The 25,988-nt window shown below is 49.0% G+C and overlaps 1 protein-coding gene and 1 long non-coding RNA gene across 4 annotated transcripts in view; one reads left to right on the plus strand and one right to left on the minus strand.

Moving 5' to 3' along the window:
• The window catches only part of LOC108406696 (uncharacterized), a 45,531-nt gene extending 38,175 nt beyond the window's left edge, over positions 1 to 7,356 (plus strand). The window contains exon 4 of one of the 2 annotated variants that reach the window (XR_005059372.2): positions 7,217 to 7,356. This is a non-coding gene — a long non-coding RNA (uncharacterized lncRNA). The remainder of the gene's footprint in view (positions 1 to 7,216) is intronic. The other variant, XR_012132987.1, reaches the window with a different exon arrangement.
• Positions 4,072 to 24,993, minus strand: BAG3 (BAG cochaperone 3). Of its 2 annotated transcripts, none has more exons than XM_037011118.2 (4): positions 24,512 to 24,993; positions 9,914 to 10,243; positions 8,125 to 8,529; positions 4,072 to 5,425 (listed from the first exon to the last, which is right to left on the minus strand). In XM_037011118.2, exons 1-4 carry the CDS (start codon positions 24,695 to 24,697, stop codon positions 4,613 to 4,615), a joined length of 1,734 nt encoding a protein of 577 aa, XP_036867013.2. In that variant the 5' UTR covers positions 24,698 to 24,993; the 3' UTR covers positions 4,072 to 4,612. The 2 variants fall into 2 exon arrangements, with proteins under 2 accessions (XP_036867013.2, XP_036867011.2); XM_037011116.2 differs by having other exon boundaries at positions 4,072 to 5,428; positions 24,512 to 24,991.
• Positions 24,994 to 25,988: the final 995 nt, after the last annotated feature.

Below are 25,988 nucleotides of genomic sequence, written 5' to 3' on the forward strand. Positions count from 1 at the left end.
AATGGTAGGATTTGTTTTCTTCTTATGGCTGAATAATATTCCATTGTGTGTATGTACCACCTCTTCTTTATCCATTCATCTACTGATGGACACTTAGGTTGTTTCCATTTCTTGGCTATTGAAAAATAGTGCTGCGATAAACATAGGGGTGCATCTGTCTTTTTCAAACTGGGCTGCTGCATTCTTAGGGTAAATTCCTAGAAGTGGAATTCCTGGGTCAAATAGTATGTCTATTTTGAGCATTTTGAGGAACCTTCATACTGCTTTCCACAATGGTTGAACTAATTTACATTCCCACCAGCAGTGTAGGAGGGTTCCCTTTTCTCCACAAACTCGCCAACATTTGTTGTTGTTTGTCTTTTGGATGGTGGCCATCCTTACTGGTGTGAGGTGATAGCTCATTGTGGTTTTAATTTGCATTTCTCTGATGACTAGCGATGTGGAGCATCTTTTCATGTGTCTGTTGGCCATCTGAATTTCTTCTTTGGAGAACTGCCTGTTCGGCTCCTCTGCCCATTTTTTAATTGGATTATTTGCTTTTTGTTTGTTGAGGTGCGTGAGCTCTTTATATATTTTGGATGTCAAGCCTTTATCGGATCTGTCATTTACAAATATATTCTCCCATACTGTAGGGTACCTTTTTGTTCTATTGTGTATTATATTTTTTAAGAGATTTACTTTAAGGACTTGGCTCACACGATTGTGGGGACAGGCAAGTTCTAACTCAGGCTGGTAGGCTAGAAACTCAGGCAGGAACTGATGCTACAGTCTTGAGGCCAAATTTCTTCTTTTCCAAAAAATCATGTTCTTGCTCTTAGTCTTCAACTGATTGGATGAGGCCTGCCCCCATTATTGATGATAATCTATGCTATTTAAGGTCGAGTAATTGTGAAATGTTTAACCCATCCATGATTCCCAGACTAGGGTCTGATTAAATGTCTGCATCCCGTCACTTTGCCAAGGTGACACATAAATCTTGACCATCACAGGGCGAACAGAGCAGTGGCTGAGGAAGGGAGTGTGGAAGTGTAAGAATGTGTGTACACTGAGTCGGGGGGGGGGGCCGCAGCTGTGGGGGAGCAGCCCTGGCAATAGCCCTGAAGCACGGCACCCCCAGGAGCGGGCAGAGAAGCTCATGGGAGGCCAGGTGGGGATTTTGGCTCTTTAAAGATATTTGATAATAAAGGGGATAAATTGAGGAGTGAGGACAGGTTTCCTTTTGGTCTGCACTTTTCATAGGCTAAGGAGGAGGGAAGGACCCAGCTGGGAAAGACAGAGAGATGAAGTGGAGGAGAATGGGAGAGGAGCTGGTGGCAGGATTTCTCTCTGGACAGGAGGAGATGTCTTTCTCAGCGATGGGGCTGCTGAGAAAAGCACAGCCTCCATGTGGGCAATGCAGGACATCAGGGCTCAGCTCTGCCCAGGGCAGGCAAGGACCAGGAAAGGAGTGTTCTGGAAAAAGGCCCCTTCTACCAGGGGTGCTTTTTCCAATACGCTCTCGCACCCCCTTCAGGCTGGTTTCCAGTGGCACTGGGAACTCTGGCCCCATTGTTCTGAGTCCACAGGACCGGTGCCTGCCTTCCCCTCCCTTCCTCTGCAAGCAGCACGGTGCCGCTGCCAGCTTCTCCAGCTCTCCCCTCGGATCTTGGCCCCTGCTCACCCTGCTCAGTGCATCCCCGGGGACTGAAGGAAGCTCTTCCTGGTCACCACTGGTTCCGAACTGGGCAGCCTGACAACCAGGAAAGCGAGGACACACCCCAGCATACACGCAGAATTTAACTTTTAACTCTTCAGCAACAAAGTAGAACATGGCAAGTTCAGATAATCCTTGTGCTTATTTGGGGCTTACTATTGTTTTTATTTTGAATTACATATAAGGAGAGGTACTGCCATTTTCTCCATGCTTAGGGCCTCCAGGGGCCTAATCCAGCTCTGGCTCTCACCCTTCCGCACTCCAGCTGTCCAGAGCTCAGAGGATGTGATGGCACAGCCTAGGGATGGGAGTGCCGCTCAGGACAGGCAAGCCAAAGCACAAAGGGTGTGTATGCTTGCTTGAGCTTTTTTTTGTGCTGCCTGAAAGTTCAAAACACGCTGGAACATGGAAAGAAAGGTATTTGCCTGAGTGACTCAGACATGTTCCAGCATTTTCCCACAGGCTCCAGCACATCCCAAAATAACTGCGCCCCTGGATGCTTTCCCTTGGCATATGACTACGTGTGTCTAACGTTACAGAACAGTGGGCACAGCGGCCACGCTCACACGGGAGTTACAGGAATGCACCACATGTAATGGAGCTCCCTGCTGCGTGGTCGCACCAGGAGTGAGAAATACCAAGCTCAGAGTCCCGGACAGTAAGAGGTGCGAACTCACAACCACTTAGACAACTAAGGGCCCCTGGTCGATGCCCACCTTTCATGGGTGGGGACAAAAAGGCCCAAAGAGAGAAACACCTTGCCCACACTTACACATCTGGGGACTACAAAAGATAGTAGGCAAGAGCTGACTGTTAACTCTCAACTAATGATGTTTCTTTCTCAGTGTCAGTTTATCCTTAGAATCATAAGATCTTAAGTCGAAGGGATTTTAAGGGCCTCCTGGCCACCTCTGTGCCCAGGTCTGGACAAGAATGTGGGAATGAGGAGGTGTCAGAACGGACCTACCCTTGGGTCCAGAGCTATTACATGAAGCTGTGATTTGAACCCAGGAGTTCTGATTCAAGCCTCTGTTCTAAACTATGATGCTCTCTGAAGGGCATAAGGATGATTACATAAGCCAAAGCCCTGACATGGGCAGTCAGTGGGTATCTGTCCCCTGACTCCTACAGAGGCAAACAGTTACATTATTAGTAAAAGACTTGCAGCCAGCTCTACGTTCAGCCTGTTGTCCCCTGAAAGGCCCAGGAACCACTGATACAGGCCACATAACTTTGGCCCTGAAATCCATGTACCATGTAATTTGAATGATTGAAAATATTCTAACTACTGTAAAGGGCTTCCTATTGATGTTTAGTGATAAAAACCACACCAAGCTAATTCATAACCACTCAAGGAGCCTTAATCTTGAGGTCCACTGAGAATAGATGTCCAAGTCAAAAAGAAATGGTCACATTCTTTATCTTTAGTTCATTTAAAATAGTCCAAGTAGTTTCTCCTGTTAACACATCCATGTTTCTAGAATCTGTGATGTATCTTTAAGCAGTCAGCTTGTACTCCCCAATGAGTTCACCCAGGAATGATGCTGACAGATTCCCATCCGAATGACTTCAGCCTTTCTCAGCAAGCTAAGAGTGGCAAGCACACCAGTGTGTATTTTTGTGCAGCCTCGTCAGGCACCAATATTAAACTCAATACAGTCATGAGGAATTCAGCTTGGGGCCTCTAAGTCAGCATGCTTCCTGGGAATTCCAAGATCTCAGCCTATCTTCCACTTCCTTTTCATTCTCAGGTTCATTCAGAAAGCAGTTAAAAACCAAAATCTAGCACATTCTGGCACTTGGTCCTTTCCAAGCTTTTAAAAGCAATGGCAAATCAAGGATCTTCTTCCACCCAGTGGCTCTGCAGTGCATCAGATCCCTAGCCCGTGGTTTCTAGGAACCCACTGGGAAGATAAACCTGGACAGGTTTGGTGACTCAGTGTCAGATAAAGACGACCTTAAGACTCACAGACGTATTCCCAAACCCCAGTGACCTGGACTCCACAGAGCGCTTTGACCAGCCTTGGGCAAGACCAGGAACCCATTTCCCTGTGCATCTTTGAACCATTTCAGCCCCTTGGTGAGGATGGCCTGCAGTGGAGCGGAGACAGTGCCCAAGTGGGATCCCAGATGGGGCGGACTGAGGACGTGCAGTGAGCACATCCCCACCACCTGAATCCCAACCCTGAGTCTTCCCAGGTTCCAGCTGCAATCTGTGACTGAAAAGCAACCAAGACTCATTCTCGCACAAGCTGGGCCGGTAGAGATGTTACGAATCCCAAAGCAGGCTCATAAATGCATCTTACATTTAGTTTTACTGAAGGCAGTGAGACACAACATTGGCCGCTGCTCTGAAATTCTAGAAAGCACACAAAAAATTTTGAGTTATATTACTTTATTTTTTTTAATGTAGCATTAAAGTCATCCACATACAGATATTCCCCTGGCTCCTTACACCTTTTATCCTATCCTATCTAAGGTTAGGTACTTTAGCTATGAGATGTAGAAAATCATCCCATTAAAACAGCAACATTTCTGAAAAATGTTTCATATTCATGTGATGAGAATTCGATTCCCCATCTACCAGCCAAAAAATTCCTTCAGTCCAGAGCTACAGGAAGATGGCTCACAATGGCTAACATATGGTGGCTATGCAGAGAGGGCCCCAAATTGACAAGCGATGGGGTTAAACTTTTGAAAGAAGCAATCTCTTTGTATAGAATAAGAATACAGAAGAAAAGCATCCTTTTCCTTCTCACCCTTTTATTAGTGCGGTTTGCCTCCACTCAAGTTACTGCGTACCAAGCGGCTACAAATAGTAAAAACCAACTGACTTGAAGTTCTGAAATGCATGCAACTTTCTATTCCCTAAAGCGCAGTCAGTTCTCAGTCTCTGGGCCTGAGCTTTCCTGAGCGAGACTATGGTGCTGCTGCGTTACCAGCTGTGTCTGTCGTGCTGCTGGGGTTGAGAGTTGGTGCTGCTTTGGCTTCTGGCTGTTGGGCCTCAGCTTTGGGATCTTCTCCATTTCCAGCACTTTTCTTACTCTTGTCTGCTGCCATGGCACCCATCTCCATGATTTCCTGCAAGGGCTGATCAGTTTCAAGGGAGCGAGGCTGGAGTTCATAAACCTGGACCTGACCTGGGACATCTATTGCTTTCTGCTCCAGTTTTTCCAAGATGGTCTGGACCTTCCTGACACCATCTCTCCTGGCCTGACGGACATCAGCTCGCCCTTCAGGGTCTACTGAATCCAGGGCCAGTAGCTCTTTGGTCAGATACTCTTCTATCATCAGGTACTTTTTGTCCGTCTTCTTGCCTTCAAAGTTGTCCACAGCCTGCTCCAGCCCTTGCACATTCTGCAGGATGGCTTCCACTTTCAGCACACCTGGATGTTTTGGGGGCACCTCAGCTTCTCCTGGTTTTGTGGGTGGGGCTTCTGCAGGGGCAGGGCTGGGGGCTGCCCTCTCTTCTGCAGCCACATTCTTGGGAGATGAAGGGACAGCAGAAGGGGCAGGGCTGGGAGGACAAGGAACTGGGGCAGAGGGAACCTTTACTTCTACTTTCTCAGCGGGAGGTGGAGGCTTCTGGGAAATAGGTTGCGCATCCGCCTCCTTGCGCATCACCTGAATTGGGATGTGTCCAGGAAAGAGATCTGGTCCAACTGGGCCTGGCTTGCTCTCTGGTTTGTTTTCAGGTTGGGGAACAGGTGAAGATTCTTGATGGGTCATGGGCTGCTGAAAAGAGGCAAGGATACAAATATATCTTTAATAATGGCTGACAATCATAGGCAATTGTTTATAGCTAGTACAGACTAAAAAGAAAACTGGGAAATGGCTTTTTTAAAGTTTAACAGTATAAAAGTCTTTCTGAGTCAACCAACAGCTGTGAGAAAATAAAAATGTATTAATCATGTATGTGACCAAGCCATTTATGTGCTTCCATTCATCACTTTGGTCTACCAGTCTATTATCTCTCACTGAATTTTTCTGTATGTGGTATTCTTAAGGCAATGAAAAGAAAATCAGTGTCATTTTAAAAAATGAAAATACCAAAAACTCATGCTGACTGCTGAGCTAATTTAGCTCAAGGCAAAGTCCTGGGTGACGCAGACTCACAGGTGATGCAGCCATGGGGGAAAAACTGCCACTTGTCCCCTTCCTTACACTGTGTGGACAGTCTCTGCTCTCCTGTTTCAGAGAAGTTAAGATCTTTTATTTTTTTTAAACCTATGACAGCCTAGTGGTTTCTGCCTGTACTGATGTATTTTTTGAGAATAAGCAAGATGCCCAAAACAGTTAACCCTGTAAGAGTTTTTGCTGGGCACACCTGTGCCAGAGCCAATGCCCAGCTGTGCATCTCTACAGTGACTTCTGGCTGCACAGGCTGAGATACTCTTTAATGTGATTCTAAGCTACTAGCCATATTTTTAAAAATGAGCTATTCTTAAAACTCAAGCATCTTAGCTCTTCCATCATTTAAGTATCTCAAACTCCTTAAAAAAACTTTGGGATATTCAGGGGTGATGAAACATACCCTAATTTCATCCATTAGAAAATAAGAGTTATACTACATTATTTCTAAAGTATTCCCAATTTAAAAAACCAAATTCTACTACAATGTTCAGGTAGGTACAACCAAAAAGGGATTCTCGAACAAGCTTTTAAAAGGGAAGGCACCACAAGCAAACAAGGTGATGGGAAGAAGAAATAGGATTAAATATTGTTTTACTGGTCATGGGAAATAGATGGACAAGACATGAGGGTAAATGCCTCTGCAAACGGGCACTTCTCTCCTAGGATTACTGAGCTCAAGTATGGATCTGGTTATACCTGCTATCTGAACACCAATAACCTTTTTCATCAAATCTCTTGCCAACCTAGACACCTCCAAGTGTGGCCCCTACCACACATGCACCAGCCACATGTACCCACTTTGGGTTTGATGACAGTGGCTGAGTAAGAAATGACTTTAGAAGCGCTTAGGAGTTGTTGTATAGTCTGTAATCTTAAAAAATGTCAAGGTCATGAAAGCAAAGAAAGGCTGAGAACTGTTCCAGACTGAAAGAGACTAAAGAGAAATGAACTCTAATGCAGTGCTCATGATCCTAGGTTAGATCCTGAGACAGACAGAAACTGCTATAAAGGAGATCTGAAAAGGGACTGTGTATGAGGTCATAATGTTACATTTCCTGAATCTGATAATTCTCCTGTGATTATGAATGAGAAGGTCTTTTTCTTAGGAAACTATGTGCTGAAATATTTAGAGGTAAAGGGGCATTATCTACAACTAAATCTCAAATAATAATATATATAGAGAGAAATAACAGAGCAAATGTAGCAGAATGTTAGCAGTGAATCTAGATGAAGGGTATACTGGATTTCTTTGTATGATGCTTATAACGCCTCTGTAAGACTGAAATTATTTCCAAGTAAAAACCCCCACTAAAAACAGTAAAAGGAGGGTTCAGGGCCCTGGACAGTATCACCATTTGCAATAAAAAGATACTTTGCATTTCTCTACAGGGGGTTTTCCTTCTAAAAACTGCGGCAGAGAATTCAACTGCTCAAGCCGCAACCAAAGAGACCCAGGGCTGCCGAGTGCTCCGCTGCTAAGCTCCAAGCTGCTGCACTAGATGACCTCCTCCTCCAGGCTGTGCCCCGCAGGATGCCACTAAAGGATGAGCAGGCCTGTTCCCCAGCTACCCAGGCCACTGGCTTGTCATCTGCCAGGTAACACAGACCTCTAACAGAGGAGGAGAAAGGTGTTTAGATGTGCTCCCTGTCATCAAGAATGAGCTGATGAGGTAAGATACAACACTTCTGAAATGCACAGATGATCACATGCTGAACTTGAACTCTAAGGGTCTCACAGGAGGTGCCATGAGAAGGATGTGCAGGTTTCAAGGGACTGGCCTGTCCTTCAGGGTATGGGGAGAACGTGGACTCTGAGGGCATTTCACAGGGAGTGGGTTCAGCAGAAGCGAAGGCACAGAGGCGGTCAGAGCAGAATGGGCTGGCACAGTGGAGATGGGGTATCATTGAGGAAGGAGATGGGCTGCGTGGGAGACTGGAGATGAGCTGTGACTGGGGCAGGGGAGTTTGAAGGGCCCTGAAATAGTATGGTGGGCACTGGGACACCTGAGATCGCTGCAAGATAAATGCTGCCTAGCTGTTTCCCTTCGTGGTGGTTGGTGTTCTGCCCCTAAGGCAGGTGCAGTGGAAAATTAGCAAAAGCTGTAGAAAGTGCTGAAGGTTCACACTCCTGGTCCTGCATTTCTGCTGACGACCTGCCACTTCCTAGATGTCACCTTTCCCAGCTGCATGCGTGTGAACTGGTTATGACTGACAGAGGAACCCAGAGCACCTGCACAGAGCATCTCAGCCCTGGGAGAGATGCCACAGAGTCAGTATGCTGAGGCCAGCTTCCATACCTGAGGCCTGTCAACCACAGCATGCACACGGAGGGGTGATGGGGAGTGCACAGGTGTGCTGCTTCTGGCTGGAGAGCCCTCCCGGCTGGACACGCTCCGGACGGGTGACCGGAACGGGGACGCTGTCGGCAGGGACCGGGGCTCCCAGTCATCACCTTGGATCCTGTGGTACACAGGCTGGTGGGTCTGGTATTCACCCTGCTGAGCTGGGTAGTGGGTCTTCTGGGCTTGGTGGAGGGAGGGCTGGGCTGCCGGCCGGGTGACATTCTGCTCATGTATCACTGGGATGGGGATGTAGCCCCGGGGAAGCTGGTGACTACCCAGGCTGCTCCTGCCAGAAGAAGAGGGCAGGCTGGCCGAGGAGGATGAGGATGAGCAGTCTGAGGCAGCTGGAGACTGGGATCGCTGCAAGATATAAGGGAGATGCATGGCCCCATGAACGACCCTCTGCCCCGGCACTCCCACCTACCTCTGTTATGTGCCTGCTCAGAGTAGTGTGTTCAGTAGAACCTCCCATCCGTAAACCTTTCCGTTTTCAAAAGACAGTGTTAGACTGGGAGCTCTGGGTTCAAGTTCTTACCAGCTTTCAGAGCCTCATCTAGAAATACGGAAAAGAATGGCCCTTCCCTCAATGAGCTGGCCTGAAGGTTAAGTAAAGTAACCTGTGTATGTGCTTTAGCATGAGCCACACACAGGAAGTGCTCAATATGCTATATTTGTTGTCACTGCCCATCACCTCATTTCTTCTTCCTTAACCCTTTCCCTGATGCAGAGAACCCAGCGGGACGCTGGGAGCTGTGTCCACTGTGTGGCCTGAGGCAGGCCAGGCCCCTTTCCCTTTTGGAACCACGTTCTTTCTACCTAGAAAATCACGAGGGTGTTTCCTCCTACCTTCTAAGGACCCTGTTGACCCAAATGTGTTAAGATTTCTCTGACTGATATGTGCCTTTTGATTTCACAACAAAAACCTAACAAATATAGGTACTGCTTCTCTAAGAAATGAAAAGCACCCCATTAACTATTTTTCACCCCCCAGAAAGAAGTGGAGCTAAACAGATCCAGAATAGAGACTAGCGAGGCAATCCCCACTGTGAGTGCAAGCAGACACAGAGGTCTGCAGACAGGAAAACCAAGAGAGCCTAATGTGCAGGGACCCTACTGGGGTCCACGAGCCCTCAAATCTCGGCTAAGAGCTGGATTAAGAACTATTCTTTAGAAGGTGCCTAAAGTGTTGGTTCAGGCTTTAAATCCTATCATAAAGCAAGTGACTTCCCATAAAGCAAGTGCTTTTGGATTTCCTTTTAGACCACGGAACACTGGAGGACAGGTATGCTGTCCCATTTTCATACCAACACAGCTCCAAGCAGTTCATACCTATCCGAAGTATTAAACTGAACGAAATAACATGAAACTCTGTGGTTGTGGAACAGAAAGCCCAGTGAGAGTAAGGAGCATCAGATTAGAAGCGGGAAGGCCACGTTTCCAGTCTTAGTGAAGCCACTTCTGCCTTATGCATTTGGATGAAGCTGTTTATATACTCTGATCCCCCAAATTCCCTAACTACAAAAATAAGCCATGATCCTTGCCCACTTAAAAAACACACCTGTGAAACACTTGGGAACAACATGGGCTGTCCAGCTGTCTCCACCGGGTGACCTCTGATGCTGCAGGCCAGGTCCAAATACCTTGCATTTTATCAGCTTGGCCCAGGGCCCTTGGCATCAGGGTCTGGGGCCAGCCTGCACTCCCAGGTCACTCCCCACTGGCTGTGAGTGAGGCTTCTCCTTACCTCAGGTCCGTGGGAGGCTGGGGGCTGGGCCACTGCAGCTGCTGCCCCCACCTGCCTACACTGTTTATCCGGCTGGGTAGCTTCCGCCACACCCCGCAGAGGTGACTGGGACCTCTGAGGAGCGTCTGTGGCTGCCTCGGTTCGGAATCGCTGCGTCCCAGGCTGGGGATAGGCAAAGAAAGAGTGGGGCTGCCGGCTGTCAGCGCCTTCATGGAGGACAGGAATGGGAATGTAGCCTGGTCGGAGCTGGGGGTACACTGTGTGGCCTTCCCTAGTGGGCAGCAGCTTGGAGCCCTCCCGGGAAGGGCCATTTGCAGAGGACGAAGTTCCCTAAAATAAAAAGAGGAGAAACAGACTGGTTAGAAACTGGGATGGAAATACCCTCAAAAAAGAAAAAACATGGTGCTGAGCACTCCCATCTTTCCGAGGGTTTATGGGCCTCGGTGTCAATCAGATAACCCTCCCCCTCCAGCGGTTGCTGTTTTGCCCAGAGAAAGCAAGTGAGCCACAGTATCCATTCAGCACAAAGAGGTCCCAATTTCCCAGACTGGTCAGACAGGTTTCTTTACTGGGTGACAACTGAGCAGCCTATGTAGGAGAGCTATGACTGTCTTCCAAATCTTCAAAGACCCAGATCAGAAGGTGCAAGGATGATTCAATTCCAAATCACTACATGAGAGCCAGTTTCTCTGCTTCCTAAAAGGTCCTCTACTTCCTAACAATACAGAGTGATACTGGACCAAACACAGACCACAGCTTGGAAATCTTTGTGGAAAAGGGGCAGTGGGGGGAGGCTGCCTCCCCAGAAATATCTTCAGAACAAGCTGTGAGACAGGGAGATACACAAGGAATGCAGAAGCAGCACAGGATGGGAACAAAACCCAGGGAGTAGTTATGCTGGTCTGAGAATGCCAACAAAGCCTGCTCAGGCGAGGGGCAGCTGGGGTCCCTTTCATGAGGTTCCCCTTCTGCAGCCTGGCTATTTTGGGACCCTTGAGAAGGCCAAGTTCCAGATGTACCACAGGGAAAGATCTTGTTTCAGACAACAAGGCTGGTCAGCCACTCACAGGGCAATGTCATTTCCCACCAAGCAGAGACTGGGTAACTGAAGTCAGGGCCCCCAGGGCCTTCAATCCTGACAATCTCCTGAGCACTAGAGGGTCCTTTTGGAGAGGCAGGAGTTAAGGAACTGAGCTACCTCACCCATCCAAGTAGGTGGAATTAAGGACAGTGATCCTTCCTTAAGGAGGCATCTTTCTGAACTGCAAACAAATGCTAAAGACTGAGAATCTATGAGCTTGAGGGTATAATTCCCACTGCTGCAAAATCACCAGTAAGGAAAGCAAAGGGCTCATCTGCGATCTGAGTGATGGTCCACTGAAATTTTGCCTTGTTTCTAGGTTTGTGTGCACCAGGAGGCTGACCCTGGAATTTAGCTCTTTCCTTCAGACCCATCAACTGCTGCTCTCCGCTGAGACCCTGCCCCACAAAGGCCTCAGGCATACACCCAGTAGAGGCAAGGGTGTCACCGTGTCCTTGGGGACACCAGCAGACAGCCACTCTCAGATTAGAAGACCCACGTGCTCAGGGCGGTGGCATTATTTTAGCCTGCTTCACTCTCAGGTCACCCAAGAGCAGGGAGTGGGTCCAGGCCTCATTTTCAGAACCAAATTCCTGCTGTCAGACAGGCACCAAAAGGAAGGCAGCAAGAGGCACCGAAGAAGCCCTGTGCTACTCAGTGCTGTTCATTACACACCGTTATGAGCATTTTATTCACTCACTCTTCTCATCTGAAAGCGGGGGCCTGGACGAGTCCTGGGATGTCTTCTCTGCTGGCCACCTAAGGGCTCCATGTTCCCTTGCGGCTGCACCCAAAAGCCTCACTGGCTCTGTGCAGTCCTCAAACAGAGCAGTTAGCAAGCCCTCGGCCACCATGTACCCCCTGGTAAATGCCCTGCAAGCTAGGTGCTGGGTGCTGCCAGCCAGGGTCTTTGGAGAGTGTTTAAAGCTGCATGAAGCAAATGGGAAGCAAAGCTACCTGGGAAGCAGGAGAGGCCCGGCAAGGGGAGCCGCATGGGCTTTTCCAGCTAGACCGGGGCTATCCCGGATGGGATGCCAGTGCCTTCTGACCTCTGTTAGTCTCAGTTCTGTGATCTGGGAGAGTCCTCGTCATCTGTGGGCCTCATTTCCCTAACCTAGGAAATGGAGCTAGCTATAACCCCTTCGCAGGACTGTCGTGAGTTTTTATGAATCCTCAGCTAAGAAGGATGCCCTGAAGGCCACTACACATGTGAGTTCCCTCCCTACACAGGCACGTGGCTATGCTACCCAGACCTCAAAGTGTCAAAGGGATCAAAGCTGAAGAACAAACTGAACTGAAGATGACAGCAGCCAGACTGGTGGTTGACCCCAGAGGAAACGGTAGTGATAAAGAAGGGTTTTCAAAGAACTTTCTCAAGGGATGGAGATGCTCTATCTTTTTCTGGATGGTGGCAAACCTTTGTACAAATCAGAGACTCACTTCCCGAGAACTCTCACACTGCCCTGCCCCTGCCACACTCTACCCACACTTCCTGGATTCCTGGGTTTACCACGTGAGGGCTGCCAACACCCCCAGCCCCACACAGCCAGCTGTTAGCTGTGCCTCCTCCTCAGGCCTTCCCAGGGCCTGGAAACCTCAGACAGGCCTGGCTGAGGCCTAGGTCCTCCTGGGGAAAGCCCCCGTGTCCAGCGGCACTGGGGCTGCTCACCAAGAGCAGTTCACTTTATGTATCTCACTGAATATAGTTCATACCTCACTTGAAAGAGAAAGAAAAAGTGAGAAGGGAGGGAAGGAGGGAGGAAGGAAGAGCAGGTCTGCCTGCCCAAGAGACGGCCAGAGCGGACTGCTTTCTGGAGCAGGTATCTGACCTGGCTCTTGAAGAAGTGCCACGACATGTCAGCGGAGGAAAGCCTGTGCTCCCTGTAGGCGGGGGCGTGGAGGCAGAGTGGCAGTGGGGCTGGGGCGGCATTTGAAGGCAAGTGCGGAGCTGAAGAAGGTAAGGCTGGGCCCAGAAGTCCTCCAGGGAGGCCCAAGGGAGGCTTGAAGTCCACTGTCCTGCGTTGCTGACAAGATGCTTCAGAAGATAGGAAGAAGAGAATGGAGAAACTAGGACATGTCTGGAAATGGGAGAAGTCAGGCCAAAGTAGGGACCAAGGGCATGGGAAGGAAGGGTCAGCCTAGAAGCCAAGCAGGAGGAGGAAGAATGGAAGGGGTGTCTGGGGGTGGGGGGCAGGAAGCAGCAACAGTGAGAAGGGGTTGCCACCAGGACTTGCAATCTGGGCTTCCCCCTCTGTGGGGACGGGGTGGGGGTGGGGTGGCTGTGTGATCTCATACCAGGAACAGAGGCACGATGACAGTGACCAAGCCGACAACTGCAGATCCTCACCTCCTCCTGACAGCCTGCCTGCAGCTTCTTAAGGAGTAGTGATGACATTAAAGGAATTCTTTTCTGTGCATTCAGCTCATCCTTATCTTTGGGCAGACATCAAGAGTCCATATACACAAAATCCAGTCAGGAAGTGAGAGCCAGTGTCTTGACTTTTACTGCTGATCTTACCGCATTAATTTGTAAAATGAATTCATTTTTCTTCCTTGCTTATGCCCTATATGTACATCCTCTGAAGCGTATCTCAGGGCACAAGACAACTCCATGAGATGGCCAGGATAAAAAAACAGGAAAAATCACCAGAGATGAGCCAAAATCTGCCCTAATAAGTACAGGATATTATTATTAGAGAAGCCTGGGGTCAGGTTCTGAGCTTGGGTGAGCCCTTGAGCTTACACAGGTCTTGCTTGCTTCAGAGCATGTTTAAACTTGCTACTGGTTTTCAATAATGTGGGAGCTAAGGGGACAGCTAGGAGACGGGGAAAGAGCTGCCCTTGGTCCTCATTCTACATCTGCCCCTAAATACATGTGCTATGTAAGCAGCTCACATCCCCTCTCCAGACCTTCATCTCCTCTGATGTAAAATGATGGGGAAGCCCTGATGTTCTGTAAAGCAGTGGTTCCCAGACTCTGGGGGAGCATCAGGAGCACCCAGAAAATGCAAAAAAAAAAAATGCAGGCTCTTAACCCGATCCCAAGAAAGTCTGATTCAAGAAAGGTGTGCGGGGACACCCAGCCAGTGCCACAGAGAAACGCCGATCTATATGAAGTTCCCTCCAGCTCTGACATTCTTCGTGGTCTCTGATTTCCAAGCCCTTTCAGCTCTAAACATCTACATAAAGCTCAAAAGCAAGGAAAAGTTGATGTCATGGAAATCTAAAAATGACCAATCTTAACGCATTCAGTTAAATCATACCAGAATCATTAGAACTCAAGGTACCTCCAAAGTTTGACTCCCCAAATGAAGGGGCGGAAGATTCTGACCCCCTCAAAGAACTCCTTGTGCCTTAAAAGCAGGGCGTAACAACAGTTCTTGGGCACCCACAAGGCGTAGGCCAACCACTGGGCTGGGTGTTGCACGTTCCTGGCCTCAGCTGCTTTGGGGACAGTTGGGAGAAGTGTTTGCCTAGACCCAACCACAATCGGTTTCCTGTACACCGAGTTGCCTGTGATCCCTGATAACTGCCCTGCATGCCCCCAACTTCAGCCCCACTGACAGCACTCTTAAAAAAGTGAGTTCAATACCTACAAACCACAGCTCCCACCTGTGTGGTCTGAATGAAGGGAACCAGCAGCAAAGGTTAGGGCCATCCCACAGCACTTCCACCTGACAGCTTGGAGTCTTAAGTAGGACGTAGGTTCTATTAACTGGGTTTTTAGGCCGGAAGAACCTTCCCACCAGTCAGGTGCTAACTTTTACTAATGACACTTCAAAACTTCTAAAATGAAGAAAAGAAGATGGAGGGAAAAACAGGAACCCTGGAGCTCCCCATACACCTGAGACCTGCATCAAAATTAAGTGGCTTGAAAACTGAAGGAACCAAACAACAGCAGACTCACAGACTCCAAGAAGGGACTAGCAGTTACCGAAGGGGAGGGGTGGGGAGGGAGGGAGATGGGATTGAGGGGCATTATGATTAGTACACATGCTGTGGGGGATCAGGGGGAAGACAGTGCAGCACAGAGAAGGCAAATAGTGACTCTGTGGCATCTTATCACACTGATGGACAGTGACTGCAATGGGGTATAGGGGGGACTCGATAATATGGGTGAATGTAGTAACCACATTGTTTTTCATGTGAAACCTTCATTAAGAGTGTATACAATAATACCTAATAAAAATAAACAAATTAAGTGGCTTGGCTCACCTCTATCAGGCAAGAAACAAAAGAAAAACTGCTTTCTGAAGTGCAAATAGTTGAGCTTCTATGTCCTGCTAAAATTTTCTGTCTGTTATTATAGGCCATCAAAATGAATTAAGTATTATTGCCAACTTAATATAAAAACAGCCATTTGCATCCCCAAGGCCAAACTCAAAATCCCTTCAGCTCCCACTGGATTGTGTGTGATAAAGGGCCTCTCCCCCGGACCCAAGCCCTGTTTTGGGCACATAATGGACACTGGGTAAATTCTGAGAAATAAGCGAAAAGTCTGTTTTACAGCTCTCCTGGCAAGGCAAGAATCGTGCTGACCACAAACTCTGTAAGCAGTCTAGTCACAAGGGGTTGGAGGCTTTACCTGATAGGCCCATTATTATTATTATCTACTTTATCCTGGATTACAGAGATGGGCACCCCGACTGGGGAAAATTTGACTTTAGAGGATGAAACTCAACATTGCTTCTCTTTCAAGCCATGTCCAAACAAGCAGAAATGAACCAGCATGAGCCCTGCTAGTCTTCAAGCTGCCACCCTGGGCTCCAGTCCAGCTCTGCTGCTCACTAGCTATGTGCCCTCGGACAGGACTCCTTGTTACTCAAACTAATACTCAGTTTCCCCAGCTGTAAAAATCCCCACAGCTCCCAGGAATTTCTGCAAGATTTAAGTGAAGCAAGGCATGAGAGTCTTTGTAAACTCGGAGCTGCACTGTGCCCTACATAAACACGTTCCTTCATTCCACAAATAGCTACTGATGGACCCAACTTTTCTCAGCAACAGTTGGCTGGACCCATTGTTTACATGGCCTAATTCCTCAGTGTCTCAACAGGTTGGGAATAAGCCTGTTAGAGTTAGGAGCCCCTTTATCTCAGAGTCTTAGAACCATGATTTAGCAACCATGCCACTTTTCAGCAGAGAACTATACCTACTGTTTCACAACCTGGAAGTGAACACAGCCCAAAACTCTGGGGGCTGAGTGCTTAACTGCCCTCTGCCTCCACCAGGCCCCAGTCAAGATGCTCTGAAGATGCCTGCACTGTGGACAAGCTCTCCACTGCGAATCAACACCCAGCTTGCACTGACGGTGTCTCCTTGCACACACGCCAGGGACCTCGTGAGAAAAGCCAAGCCAGGCTGAGCAGGAGGATCTACCTGGCAGAATATCTCCTGGTGTGTCACCAACATCCTCAGCACATCCCCCACCCAGGAGTGGAAACCATCTCCAGGCCAGCCCCGCCAACTGCAGCAGTTTCTCCCCTGCTGGAGGGAGTGCCTAGAGTTCAAAGTCAGCACCCAGCCTTCCCAGGCCCCCAGCCCCTGGGACCCTCCTCAAGGATTCCATACAGCATATGTGGCCCCAGGTCACACGGGAAGTTACTGCAGAATCAGGCAGAGAACCCCAGTTACCAGACTCCCAGCTCCTGGATTCATGGCTTCAGGGAAAGCCTACTTCCTCTTCAGGAAAAAAAAAAAGAGTAGGGACACTTGCTTTGATCAATCTAAAGCCACGAATCACAGACAAAAGTACCTGAAACTTCCTTATCAGTAAGCAAACTGTCGGAAGTTAGGTGCAGGCGTCCTCCTGGCACATTCCCATGGGCTTCTCAAGGACTTGTCTCACACTAAGGTGGAACACTATCCATCATGTGGCTCCTCCATCTGCTAGACACCAACCATGCAAGTGTTTGTTGGTGACAGGGTGCAGTGTCCCACTAGACATCCATTTCATTCAAAACATAATTTCCCAAAAGCAAAGACCTCGTCTGACTGATGGTGGCTGCCTTGGGGGACTTTCCCAGGGGGCTCTCCTCTCCACCCTAAAGAGCCACTCAAAGCTTTCTGCTGACAACCACAGCCCCCCAAAGAGAACAGTGGCAATCAGAAAACCACACTCTCCTTCCACTGAGGTTGATATTTCCACCGCTTACAGCTGGACACAGAACAGCTGTGTAGTTGCCCAGCCTCTCATTAACGTGGCTCAGTTTCCCCCCAATACCAACTCATCACTTAATTCCTGCCTGGCACTATCCTCAGGCCAGAGAGAGACCCTCCCCTCAAGGAGCCAGGATTCAGGGGAAACACGGAGCCCCATGCAGCAGACTGCAGGAAACGCCCGTCCCACCCCTTATTCCCCCACGCCGCACCTGTCTTGGGACGGGATGGGGATGTGTCTACAGGGTTTGGGGCTGTGGGCTGCAGGTCTGACTGAGGCTCCAAAATGTCTGGCAGCCTTCATTAGATCCCCATGCTGTGTCTCTGAGTTACGAAGGACACAGGAACCCCCAGAGAAGGGTGCTGAGGGCACCTGGATGCTGGTCAAAGCAGAGTCAGCTGAAGTGTACAAAAAGGATACAATGGGGATAAGAGGAGGCCTTGCTCTGAGAAACAAGACTGGGAGCCAGGAGACTCAGGTCCAGGCAGAGGGATCTACCGCGTCAGAAAGCCAAATGCCTGCGAAGCCCCTCCCGCTTGTTAGTGGAGGCTGACTGTTTCCACAGATCGCACACACTCTTCAGGTCAGGTCCTGATCATCACAGCCGGATAGTACTGTACGACCACTTTACAGAAGGTGAGACTGAGGCTCAGGGAGGGGAGTGATTTAACTGAGATCACTAGAACCCAGATGTGTCTGATGCCAAGGCTGCAAATAATGTTAGCCCTTCCACTATTCCTGCCACACCTATACACTGTGTGATAACAACTGTTTGTGGCTAATGTCTTCAAACTCTTCATCTTCCTAAAGCAAAACGCAGCAGGAGTGAAAGCATTCAGTTTCACCCAGTCGAGCTGGGCTGAGGCTTAAGACCTGGAACATTCAGTTCGTGTGCTCTGGGCCAGGGAGCCAGCGCCTGCTGCTGAGTCACCACCTGGCTGAGGCAGGGCTGGGCTCACTTCTGAGTCACCACAGCCCCAAGGCTCCACACCGCCCAGCATGGGCCTCTGGAGGGAGAAGACCCAGACCTATGATGCTCTGGGTCTGTGGGGCTAGTCCAGAGGATTCCGGAGTGGTATACGGTTGCCTTGTCTTCTGCACACACATGTTCCTTCCTGGCCTCCTGCTGTTTCGATTTTAAACTATTAATTCATTCTTTCTTTCATTCATTTATTCAGTGTCCAAGAGGAATTTTTTAAATAACTGAAAAAAACTACAATTCTACCTCAGCAATGAATGCTGAGAGAGTTATTTTGAAATAGGAAATGTCTGTTCTCCAGCAGGATGTGAAGGAATTTTCAGTGGAAGTCTCACCTCAGTCACTGGGGACACAGCTCCGTGCTGGCGCTCTTGAGCAGCCACACTGTTTACTGGCTTCTGACGTAGGCAGAAAGCCATTTGCGATTCTGGGCTTCTCTGAATTGACAATGAACGATAAGATTCACTACGCAGTGCCTGACCTTACTGCCAGCCACACAGGAAAGAAAAATAAGAAACTCCTTTCATAGTGCGGGGACTGCTCTCCACCCGGCTGCGGACTAGCTGCGTGTGGTTGCTGCCAGCTCCCAACCTCTCCAACAGGCCTGCTCCCAGATGCCTGTGTTACTGGTGGGGACAAAAAAAAGCTTCTCCAAATCATGAGGATGAACTTAGGGAGTCAATACTGAAGTCCTTGGTGGAGAAGAGGCCATTCAGAAATGCAGTAAAAAGGAACTCGCTCCTGGGGAGTCATCTGGAGCCCAGGGCAACACTGAGGTGCTGAGGAGCCACCGGAAGGTTTCTGGCAGCACACCCGCACTCAGCTGGAGTCTGCACTTCAATGATGCGGCTTTTCTTTAACCAGCCTGTCCACTCCAGAGCCCAGGCCCAGGTTTTACTCCTCTCTGCACAGAATCATTTGATTTTTATGGAGCCTGTTGACCCTGCCAGGCACCAATCTGCCCCTGGAATTCTCAGCCCATAGGGATGTAACCCCCTTTGTAAGACAAAGCAGAAAAATGTTGCCTTTTATAAGAAAGACTCAAATTAACATGCAGTCCAGAGCAGGGACAGCCTACTTCCAACCAGGGAGCGCAGATGCAGGAATACTTTCGTGGCAAATGGCACTGAAAGAGGCAGAGCTGTCCTCCAGATGGCATTTAACACCATGACTTGCAGAGAGAGGCACCCAGTAAATTTCAGATGGGAAGAGAAGGAATGAAGAGTTTGGCCCATCTCCTAAATTCAGACCCAGATTCAGGAAACGAGGCAACATTTCTCATCAACTATACTAAGATGGGCTTAAGGCTGTTTATTACCAGGGCTGTGCTTGGTGAGCTCTGAGCATAAAGAAGTTTTGAAATGCAGCCAGGCCCACTGGAGACCAATCTGTTACCCCTCCAGGCCCCCCACCGTGGGGGTAAACCTCTGGCTACAACAATCTCTCTGCCCGAGCTGGCAGGCCTCAGGCCAGGAACATCCCCTCTCCAAGAGGTTTTCTCAGGCATAAGATGCACTTGATAGTTTCTATCTTAGTTGTTTAGAGAATTTAGAGAGGTAATATTTGTAAAAGCACTCACCAATGTTTGGCATATATAGATTCATGTATGTATACATATATCCATAAATGTATGTATGTATATGTTGGCAGATAAAATATTAGGTCCATTTCTTCCTAAAGAAATTCTGATTAAGCTTTTGCAAGCTGCTTGGCTTCCTGAAAAGCTGCGAAGGCCCCTGAAGAAATCATCAGACATATGCAAGGACTTAATAACACCAGATATTTCACACAGTCACACAATGCCAAGCAAAGGGTGGGGATCAACTTCCACATCTGCAAGAGGAGGGGGATTTGGAGCTCAGCCTCAAACATATAGTTGAATCTGAGATCTGAGGCCGAAAAGGATCCTGGGGGGTAAAGACTTGATTAATGAGCCATGGGCAGCTGGAAGGGCTGAAGAATTCATCAGATTGATAGAAGTTTCTTTGGTGTTCATCAGCACTGAGGGTCCTGAGAGGTTCCTAATAAGCAAGGCCTTTGTCTTCCCCTCCTACTTTTTCTACATAAGGTGTATTAAATGTTTAAGAGTAGCATTAAAATAGCAAAAATGTAAAGAAAGAGTAGGTTTGGATTGTACACTATAATGCATAATTTTTTATGATAAACATCAGATCATTTAAAAATGTCAATTGGAAGTAATAAACATGTAAAGTGGTTTATATAAGGCAACTGTGTGTCATTACAGAAATTAGGACAGGGCTAATCAAGTCTCATGGGTGGTATGAAGCTTTCTGACTCACAACCAGCCCTAACAGCATCAAGCAGCTAAGTCTTCCCTGGCCCTGGCTAACGTCAAAAGCCGCCACAGTGCTTGTGTACTGACCGACTCTACCCTCGTAAAGAGCAAATTTACTCTGCAAAACAGGGGACAAATGATGCTCAGTTCTTGCATAGGCCAAACACAGACTGTTCTTTAGAGGGGAAAAAGAAGGTCTTGGATGAACTGGACTCCTAAGGCATCTGGCCACGCTCTTCAGCCACTCTACAACAAATCTCTGTTCGTCAGTCCCACAGGATTTTGCTCTGCTTTAACTGCAATGTGCTGGAAATACAAAGGAGAGAATGGCCACTCATTTCCTGACTGTGCTCTTGATTCTGCTAAGAGGCACAAGAGCCTGCATCGATCTGCAACGGGCAAAATGATCTCATCTTTGAGAAAAGGCAGGAGGCTCTGAACCTGAAGCAGAATCCACTTCAACACAACTCAAAACACTTCCAATTTCCTCTGAAAGGGTGTCTCTACCTCCCCTTCACAGGACTTCAGTATAATCTGTCCAGTTATTATGGTGAGCTTCTGCTTGGGAGGGCTCTGCAGGAAGGAAATGCGCTAGCTCACTCTGGGGTACAGGAGAGCCTCAGGACCACCCTGAGTCTGGTCACCTCCCCAGCCCGGCTCTGCCACCCCGCCAGACTCCATCCCTCCCCACTCCCCCTATGTGAACCCTCCCAGAAGCCAGGCACCTGGGAGTTTCACCAAGAAGGAAAATGGGGGGAAGGGGAGTTAGGCAAAGGCTCTGCGGGTCAGACATTAAGCAGGCACCACTAGAGGGATTCCAGGGCCTACTACAGGAAGGCCTACAGAGTCACAGTTCCCCTCTCTATGAAATGGGATCGCCATCCACCAGTGACTCCCAGACGTGTCTAACAGAATCAGAATCATCAGGGAAGCTTTTTTGACATACAGATACTGGGTCCTACCCTGAGCAATTCGGATTCAACATGGGGGGTGGAGCAGGTAGGGAGATGACACAGCTGGCAATCCGTTCCAGGGACTCCAAGATCTGCAGAGCTGCAGCAGCACCGGCTCCCGAGGGAAGAGAGTCCCAGGGAGGCTGGGGAGGGAGCAGCTCTGCGCCATACTCCTCAGTACATGGCCTCTGTTGAGTCAGTGAGGGGAGCTGAGAGGAGCAGCTGTGCATCCCAAACTCCAAAGCAATCATCCACCTGTCTGTCAGGGAAGGGGCCTGGACAGCAATGAACTTGCCCAGGAGATCAGCCAGAAGCCCAGGTGTGCAGAAAACTTATATTTCAGAAGACTGCAGGTGGGCAGGCTCAGCAGCTGAGAGTGGTGCCGCAGAAAGCCCAGTGTCTTTGCCACTAGCTGTCCTGCCTCTGTGCAGAAGGGCAAGACACTTGGCTTTCCCTTGCCTCCTCTGTAAAACTGGGCATAAACAGTCACTCTAACCACCTTCAGGGGGATGTGGGACGATCAACTGTGAAACGAGTATAGGCTAAAGAAAACACAAACTTCAGTCCCTTCCCTTCTGTGAAAGCCATTGCTTCCCTAACATGGTTAGACTGTAAACACCTGGAAGGTGTCTTCCCCCCAAAAGGGGTTTCCTCTGTTTTTCCTGCTCAATAAATAGCTCTTTACTGATTGACAGCATCTCCTCTCGGAGGTGAGGATACTCAGAGTCCTCCAGCTCAGCTCCTCCAAAATTGCCCTTTGTTTTATGCCAGGGTCCTTTCCTCACAATGCATTAAGAAACCCATTTCTAATATAAAATAATACTGGAGGATTTTCTATTGTATTTAGTCTGAAGTAAGGTGTAATTCATGTAAGTGAAACTGATTTAGTCACCCAAGTGTTGTGTATTAAAGCACATGTTTGAAGGCAATGAAACCCAAAGAGATAATGAATTGGATGTGGGTTTTCTCTTTATGGTTTTTGGTGCCATGCTGACAATATCAAGTAGTTAATTTGGTAAAGAGAACTAACTTCTTGAGTTGATCACATCCAGTCCTCACCATGCAAGTTATCACAGCAGAGATCAGGCACCCAATACCTGGTGGCCAGGAGGCCATAGTCAATCAAGTATTCCAGCCTGCATGCTTTACAGCTTCATAAAACTTCAAGACACCTCTACTTTCTTCTGAACAGATACACTGCCTTTTAGGAGACTTTCTGGTGTTGTTTTCTCTGCTATTTAGTGCTAGCCAAGTCACTTTTGGAAACCCATTTGAACTCTCTGGGTCTCTTAGTAAAATAAAGAAGTTGAGCTAAAAAGATCTTTAAGGGCTTTTAAAATCCTGACTGCTAAATTTTCAAAGTAGCTATTCCAGGGTCAGACTTCTGATTTAGTAGCTCTTATTTTTTATTTGTTGAGAATAATAGCAACTCAACCTGCTTCCCCCGCCCCCTCCTCAAAAAGTTTTATGAAACCACAGCCTAACCCAGCCACTGGATGGGTGTACCAAGATCTCCACCCACTGGGTGAGTTTCACATGAAACACAAAATGCCCAGTGGATATGTTCAAACTTGATGTTCACTCACAACAAAGGGTGCCAGCGGATTCTGACGGTCCTTTCTCTAGAGGAAGGAGGCCACATGATAGTTCTATCCCACACTAAACATCTACTTTCATGCAGACCGCAGCAACAGAACTGGTTTGAAATGCGCTTCAATTTCACGGAATAATAAGCTGAACACAAAAAAGTATATATAATTATGCCTATCCCAGCTAATTACAACCTCTCCTACTAAATTCCACATATAAATATACAATTAATTTCTTATAAATACAAGTTGCTCAATGTTCAGTGTCTCACTGTAGGGCTCCAGAGTTTTATCAATGTATTTTTTTCAAAACCACACAACTGAAGGGGAATAATACAGATATTCCTTAAATAACAATTTATAAAACATTTTTAATTTTGTGAATTTTAAAATCTTCAAAATAACTTACCAGCTCTTTATGCCTTTTATATCTGTCTGGGTAGCGTAACATTACCCTCAAAGTATATTTTTTTTGCCAAGATTTTTATTTTGAAAGCACTCAAGTTGACTGAAAATTGCAAGAGTACTATTAGTTACAATTTTAAAAATTAACACTGATTCCAAATTTATATTTTCAAATTTTCATGCCCCTAAGGCTAAGTATATATCCTTGCATATATGTAAATAAGGCACACTCTGGTGTATTCATAAATGCATTATTACTCAGTTATTTGTGTAATAAAAACAAATCCTAGGTATTTTAATACCATAACAAAGAAGGGAATGCACGGCGTTTAAAAAGAATTCATTCTCTTTCTCGCCAGTGTGAGGCAATGTCTTAAGGTAATGGCCAACTATGGGTCTTACATCTTTAGAAATTGCCTGGGAGAAGGGCATCTTGTGTTCAAGTAGTTATACTCTAATATATTCTTACTGAAAACCGTTTCAAACAATAATACAGATGCGAAAAGGGAATATATTAACATTAGTTTCCTGAGTCACTCTGTGTCCGAGACATAAGAGTAAAGTCAAAATACCCCTTAACCAAGTTGAAGAACTTTAGGAGGTAAATTCCTGACAGACCAGCACCCAAGCTTGCCAATGACCCCTGGCGTCTGCCGGGGCGCCAGCAGCACAGGGAAATCAGGCCCCCGGCTCGGGAAGCCGCGCGCCGACAGAGACCGCGGCGGGGCCCGCCTGGGCCTCGGTGCTGACCCGGCCGGCCACCCCTCCCGGGCGCGGACCCTTGAATCGAACCGGTGGAGTGGCGCCAGGTCGAACTTGCCGGGCCGACCCCCGGAAACCACAGGCGACCAGGGAAGGGTCGTCCCCTGCGGGGGCCTCCGCTTCGCCCCGACGCCGGCCAAGGGCGGGCAGGGACAGGCGGCTGGGAAGGGCGCCCCCCGGGAGCTGGCATCCCCGGAGGCCCGTGCGCCCCAGGCGGCCTTTCTCGCCCTCGGCCCGGCAGGGCGGGCTCGGTCGGAGGGCAACCGGCGCCTCGCGTCCCCGCGGCCTGGCCCAGTGCAGCCGGCCCCTCCCGCCCCGCCCCGCCGCTCACGGCCGAGGGGGCTGCCGGCCGGGGCGCGGGGCGCGCCCGGCTCACCTTGGGGCCCTCGGGGGGCACGCGCGGGTCGTTCCACGTCGTGGTGCGGCTATTGTGGTCCACGAAGAAGGGCCAGCCGGTCTGCGGGTCGATCTTGATTTCCCAGCCGGGGGGCAGGGGGTCGCGGTCACCGGCGCCGCTGCCGGACGCCATCGGCACCATGGGCGAGTGGGTGGCGGCGCTCATGCTGGCTCGGGGTGGGCCCGGAGGGGCGGCCGCCGGGGCGCGAGGTGCGGAGCTCGGGGTGCTGGGCCTCCAGGCGCCGAGTCACTCGCCTGTCGCCGCCGGAGCGAAAGCCCTGCGCGCCGCCGACGTGTCCGGGAAGCCGGCGCCGGGCACCTTTATGAATTGAAGGAGGCGGTGACGTGGCCGGAGAGGGCTGGAAGTGTCTGGAAATAGCCTCCCCGCTGCCAACGGGGAAGGAGGAGATAAAGGGAGGTAGCAACTGGCCGGCTAGAAACTTCTGGTCCCATCCAGGGAAGTTGGCGGCGACACGGGCTCGATGCGGAGCTCCGCCCTGAGTCATGGGCTATAATCGGGGCGGGGCGGGGCCTACGCCAGGCCCCGCCCCTTCCACCTTCTCCCACTTCTGCAGGGCGGGTGTCCCCGGGCGGAGGTCGCCGCAGGGCGCGGGTGTACCCGCGGGGTCCCGGGGCGTCGTCTGTGGGCCCGGGGCGGCTTCCGTCTTCAGACTCGGAGCCCCTCTTGGAACTGTGTTGGTGTGGGACCGGGAGTCCGCGGGCGGGGTGCCTGCTGCCGCCCCTTCGTATGGAGTCATCGTCAGCCTTCAGAGTCGTTGGTTTTAAACTCGTCTCTCCCACCTCATTTTTGTTCCCCCACATACTTATTCTCGGCCCACACACTAATTCTCGGGGGTACTGGCGCCCCTTAGTTACATTTTAATTACTTCCTTCATGGCTTGAGGGCCCTCCGAAAGGAGCTCTGGAATGTTGATCTGACACCGTAAGGAAGCCGGGGAGAAAATGGAAGTGCAAATGGAAACTCACCTGTCTTCCTCTTGAAACCTAGAGAAGGAATATTGCATGAGCCCATGGTTTTATAGTCCTGAATCTCATACCTCAAATATAGAAACCATCATTGTAGTGAACAACTTTAAAGAAAACTCACATTCCTTTGGTCTTTTTTATGGTAGAGGTTGATTCCTGCTGTCTTAACTCTTGACCTTCATTTAAGAAGTAGGGTCCGTATAGAATCATGGGATTTTTTTCGTTGGTTGATTCAGTGATGGTTGCACTTGTAACTTCAACCAACCACCCCAGTTCCTCTGGGAGAGAGAGAATGTGTTTGGGAGATTCTATTTTAAATCCTTAGGCATGCAGACTCATTCCCTTCTCCAGAAACAGTTTGAGAAGTTGCTTTGGACTAACATTGGGCCCAATTTTCTGACTCAAATTCGGAGAATACCCTCGAGCCCTCAGAGACAACACCTTTTGTCTCTTCCTGATCTCGTAATACA

This window comes from Manis javanica, chromosome 7 (genome assembly GCF_040802235.1).
Source record: "Manis javanica isolate MJ-LG chromosome 7, MJ_LKY, whole genome shotgun sequence".
NCBI lineage: Eukaryota > Metazoa > Chordata > Mammalia > Pholidota > Manidae > Manis > Manis javanica.